This window comes from Asparagus officinalis, chromosome 2 (assembly GCF_001876935.1).
Source record: "Asparagus officinalis chromosome 2, Aspof.V1, whole genome shotgun sequence".
NCBI classification, from domain to species: Eukaryota; Viridiplantae; Streptophyta; class Magnoliopsida; order Asparagales; family Asparagaceae; genus Asparagus; species Asparagus officinalis.
Window position 1 is genome coordinate 80,585,621 of NC_033795.1, and position 5,820 is coordinate 80,591,440.

The 5,820-nt window shown below is 38.4% G+C and overlaps 1 protein-coding gene across 1 annotated transcript; it reads left to right on the forward strand.

Moving 5' to 3' along the window:
• On the forward strand, positions 563-4,950 carry LOC109831785 (60S ribosomal protein L7-1-like). The gene is made up of 6 exons (XM_020399207.1): positions 563-732; positions 1,572-1,770; positions 2,496-2,593; positions 2,696-2,833; positions 2,917-3,019; positions 4,542-4,950. The coding sequence occupies exons 2-6, from the start codon at positions 1,585-1,587 to the stop codon at positions 4,755-4,757; spliced, it is 741 nt and encodes a 246-aa protein (XP_020254796.1). The 5' UTR covers positions 563-732; positions 1,572-1,584; the 3' UTR covers positions 4,758-4,950.

Below are 5,820 nucleotides of genomic sequence, written 5' to 3' on the forward strand. Positions count from 1 at the left end.
GATGGGGGGAACATAAAACTTCCCAAATGGGATGAACACATTCTCCTATAAATGACAATATCTATATTTAAGAGTTTTTCCCCTCCTAAATGCACGTTAGTTTTTGTTGTTAATTACATACAGGGGTTCCAATGAAAATCGCTTAAAGCTACAGCGTTTCTTTGCGTCGGGCGCATCGGGTCGGATCGAAAGGAACCCATTATTCTGTAACCGGCCAAAACCCGTGAACTATTACCAATATAAAAAACCCTCAAAGTTCGGATACAGATATGAGATGCGGATTTATCCGAACCCTCAAAAGTTCGGACCCGTTATTTATAACCGACCAAAACGGTTCGGATTTTTCCGAACCGATCCGCATCCGTAATGGATGCGGATATGGTAAACTATTTTTAAATCTAGGCAGATACAATTTCGGATACGAATTCGATTTTGGTTTTTTGCGGATACAGATTCGGGTACGGATATGAGTGTTGCGGATGTCCGCAATTTAGTAAACATAAACGTTTGGGTCGTATCCAAAATTCCAAAGCCGTAAGCGATAACCCAAAAACCCAACTAAAAACCCTAGCCTCCGCTTTGTGATATCCAGACTCCACTCAGTCTACAACCCGACGGTCCGCGGACTCCGACCCGCCGCCCGCGTCGTCTTCGCCGTTGTCCGTGTCGTCGTCGCCGTTTCGCCCTCGTCCGCCGCCCGCGTCGTCTTTTTGGGTGTTTTGTTGTGAACAGGTAACATTTTGCGTTCCCCCCATTTTAGTAATTAGTTTGTTTCATTAACAAATGGTTTCTCTGTAATTTCCTTGTCTTGATTGCTTGTTGGGTCTACTTCGGATTTGCCTTACGTATGAAGATTTGAAAATTTTAAGCTACTTCTGAGTTGGTTTGATCTAGTTAGGATTTCACCCCACCCCCCCCACCCCACCCCCCTCCTCTATTCTGCAATGTGTAGTTCGTTTATGATCGGGGAACGGCGCGACTTGTTTGATTTCATACTGATTGCAGATGTTTTTCCATTTTGATCCTCATGTTAGGCTGCGTGCTGCCTTTAGATTTGATACAATTTGGATTAAATCTCGATTAAATTCCATTCAGAGTTATAAACTGCAAGAATTAGTCCATGATACAAATGTGTTGTCAAATAGATTTTAGATTATCCGTGATACAGATTTGTCTTTCATTATCTGTTTCATATCCGTGATCGTTTCCATTCTCAAATATCTGAACCGTATCCATTTCCGATGAATGCGGATATTGTTAAGGTTTTTTCTTACCGAAGATAATCCATATTCGTATCCGTTTATAGAAAGCGGATATGGATATGGTAAGTTTCATGTCCGAACCGTATCCGCTCCGTTAACACCTCTACCGTGAACTATAAACCCTTCTTCTCCCTAGTTCTTAATTTTTTCCTCTTCAAAACTCTAACCCTAGAGCGGTCATAGCTGGCCGCAATCTTCATTTGGGTACTTGTCTCTCTCTTCTCTACTCATTAAGTTTAGGGTTTTAGATGTTTCGATTACAATCACCATGGATTTTGAGTGAGATCTTTTCAATTGTATCATTTCCAGGGTTAGATTCGAGATGGCAGACGAGGGGCAGAAGCGCCTTGATTACGTTGAGGAGACGGTGCTGAAGAAGAGGAAGAACAATGATCAATGGGCCATTAAGAGGAGAGAGCAGATCGAATCTCGAAAGCAACGGAACAAAGACATCACCAAGTCCGCAATCAAGAGGCCCGAGCAATTTGTTCAGGAGTACCGCCTGAAGGTAACTTTCAAGCTTGTTGAACTGTGAATTAGTAGGAAATATCTGTCTTCGGTTGGTTTTTCTTGGTGAAGAGAATCGGAAAAATCGGATTTTGGCCACTGTGAGCACTGTGGAGAGGAGGTAGGAAAGATGATATAGCTAATTTAAATTTTGCCTGTGTAGTGCAGGGATTGAAATTGCAATTTTAGCCACTTGACTCATATCCCTTGTGTTTTCCATTGAAAGATTTTGATTTTCTAGTTGATTTAAATCTTACCCATATATTGCAATGGAAGGAAGGATGAGAAATTGAACAAAAAATAAAAAAATCAAGTTCGTGCATAGGGATCCGAGTACATTTATAGATTTATGTTTTAAAATAAACTCAAAAGCATCTTGCTGAATTATAGATGCTAGTGGAATCAGAAGATCCTCTTCAAAGTGTGTACTTTTGGAACTTAAATATGCATAGAGATCCACGTACATTTAGGTTGCGGAATAATGATTATGTTTTCATGCTCTCTTAATACATAGCATGCTTTCTTCAATATCTTTAGTGGTATTTACAAATGTAAAAGATAGACTAGATAGTCACAACCCAGTAGTTTAAACGACAGGGCTTCTTTTATTTCTGAAATAGTCTTTAATTTCGTCACGCAGATATCTCTGTCTATGTTGCTTTCCTTTTGTAGTCTGCTTATATTGTAAACCTGTAGTATTGCACTAATTTATCCTTCAATTTCTAGGAGTTGGATTTTGTACGTAGGAAACGGAGACTAAAGATGCGGAAGTTATCCAAAGGTGACATAAAGTCTAACTTGCTATTTGTAATCCGCATCCAAGGGTGGGTCATTCAAACCATGTTCTTTTTTATCCGCTGACTCATGTATGTGGGTGCTTTCTTATTGTTAGATGATTCTATTAATCCACACTTCTTCTGTTGTAGCTCGACGGACATGCATCCCACCACGAGAAAAACCCTAAAGCAACTGAGGTTGAGGCAAATCCTTAATGGTGTCTTTGTAAAGGCTAATGAAGCAAATTTGAGAAGGCTTCTCGCTGTCGATCCATTCATCACTTATGGGTATGACAAGAAAAGTCTTCCCTAACTATCTTGATTTCTGTTGCTTTTATCGTGGATCTATTTTGAATGGATTCTGTTTCCAGTTATCCTAATGCGAAAAGTGTGAGGGAGTTGATCTACAAGAAGGGTTGTGCCATGATAGACAATCAGAGGGTCCCTCTCACAGACAACAATGTTATTGAACAGGTATGTAGTCCCTAAGTACTATGTACTGTTTGTTAGTCATGTTTCTTTAGGATCACTTACCATGATTCTGGAAAAATGTCGAGTTTTGCATTTTTGTATTTTAAAATAATTCTATACTTATTTTGAACCATCGGATTCAGTTCAATAATAATATGCTTAATCACGCACTTGGTGCATGTATGCAGTTAAAGTTGCAAATGGCTTTCAAATGTCAAATGACATGTTCTTGAAGAAGTTATTTCATAATATAAATGGCTATAGGCCTATATATGATGCTTTATTTGCACTATATCAATATATTGCATTTCTTAATTTAGGGGAATGTTGAAGGTCGCTTTCAGGATGTCCTCTGATGATGTATGATCATGCTAAACAAGTTGTAGTATGGTAGTACAATGGTAGGATGTTAACCACTCAGTCTGATGACACATGAATTGATTAACCTGAACTAATGTGTTGGTAGTAGAACAGATCCATTAGTCTGTATCTTCTTTTAAATATGAACGGGTGTGAGCTATTTGTGAAGTTCAGCATGCATGTTGATGATATATCGTCAAGTGATGTGAAACCATGTACATCTGATCTTCAGATATTGTTAAAATGCAGAGAGGAATGTGATAATTTCGAGTAGCATAAGTCGTTGAGCAACCAAAGATCAAAATGGGATTCTTTGCATTTTAGATTAAAATGCCAGTCCTAGTCCGGGGAATTTTGGAGGATTGTTGCTTTACTATATCAGCTTAAACTTTATTGGAAGCTCGATCTTTCAAATGTTAGCTAGCCTTTTATTGCAGGCTCATAGCTTTTATGTGCTTGCCTCATCATAGAAATTGACTAATGAAAACAGTTGGTACTTAGTTATCTCTCAGTTTTAAAAGCCCACAGCTGATTAGAATTATGACGGAAAAGGCCTAATGATCGTGGCAAATAAGTAATTGCAGTCATTTGTGATCTTGTATAAATGACCTGGGAAATGTTATGATCATGGTTATGAGTTTTCAAACAATTGCAATTTTTCTTAAGATTCTGAGTATAGCCTTGGTGGTGTAAGATTTTCCAAGATTTGAATTCTTAAGCCCACCTCATCATCTAAAAGAGTTTGCGCATACAACGTAATGCTTGTTCCCTGATGCTGCGGTTTTTAAAAGCTCTGGGTTCTCATGGTCTTTGTCGCCGTCTGGTGTTTCTAATATCTAGAATAGGCCCAAGCTTCTACTATATAGACATTCAGAAACCAGCTCTTTACTTAAACCTTTCATTTACTTAGCATGTTCTACCTGTATACTTCAGCAAATACCAAGATTCAAGAGTAAGTTTAGTTGACATTGTTAGTAATTGGTTTAAGTGAAAATTTTCGCTGCAAATTTGTTGTAAATTGCTCCAATGACCTTCTAAAATAGCAGTTCATACGTTTCTTTGCGTCAATAAAACCTACTATCATCTGATCTTTGGAAGTAAAATTTTGAAAAGTTTTCTTTTATGATTCTCTCTTATTTATTTATTTATTTGGATTGGAATTCAGGCTCTTGGGAAGTATGGTATCATCTGTCTTGAAGATATTGTGCATGAGATTTCCAATGTGGGACCGCATTTTAAGGAGGTGAGCAGGTTCCTGTGGCCATTCAAGCTCAAGAAGCCTGAAAGCCTTCACCCTTTGAAGAAGAAGCATTTCAAAGACGGTGGTGATTCAGGCAATCGCGAAGAACACATCAATGCATTTATAGAGAAGTTGAATTAAGGGGGACGAGCGATGTCTTGCTTCGTGCAGTGGTCGGCTTGAATTTGTTTCGACAAGCCATGTGACTTGAACTTTGGCTGCTAGAGGTGGAAACTGTGTTTGAAAAAAACTGTGGATTTGAACTGTTAGCCATCCGAAGGTTTGGATTATACGCATTGCTTATAGCCAATTACAAATTTTGTGCTATTTCCCATGTTTTTGGGCTGCTGTCGCGAAAATAAATTTCCTAAAAAGAAGACTTTCCTTTCTCTGTTTGAATTCATGCAGCAGCCCGAGAATTTTATGTGATTACTGCTTGGGCACGTTATCCTTATGGCATTGATTTATAATTTAGGTTTGTAATCACTTGGGAGCTAACATTGACGATTAGACTGCCCAGCTGCAAGAGACGAAAGGTGCAGTTAGATCAAATGAGGAATTCTAATCAAATGCTTCAGCTGAGAACACGAAACGATTCTCGGTAACATTACCCTTTGCAAAGAGCTTGATCCTATAGTAGAAACAGGATCCTGCCGCAATTTTCATAAGGCATAAATAACAGTATACAAATAGTTCGGAATACAAAATGGCAAGAAACTGTAAAGAGTACCATCGAGCGGTAAACGTGGGTTCAACGTCTGGATTCGCTTGTGATCTTGGAGTGTGTATTTGATGAGCAATATTGCTTCTGAAGAAAAAAAGTTTTTGTTAAAACTTATCATAATATTCACGTGAGGAGGGAAAACAAGCTAGAGGACTGACGAAAACCTTATGTAGGGCTCCAAGTCCTTCCATTCCCATTTACACCGCTCTCGAAAAAGTGTAGCAAAACGATCAGCTGGAACTGTGGGAAGAGCTGAGACGCTAAAAGTTCGAATCCAACTTTCTACACCAATTTTTATCTTAAAGAATCTCTGTTGGATTAAATCTGATTATGGGCACATATGTAATTTTAATGTGTAATGCTATCGGTTAAGGTTAACCCGTTAAAGTGATCAATTAAGTTAATTTGGATTAATGTGTATTTAATTAAATCATGGGCTAAATGTGTAGATACCAGGTTGTAATTATAATTTAATGATGG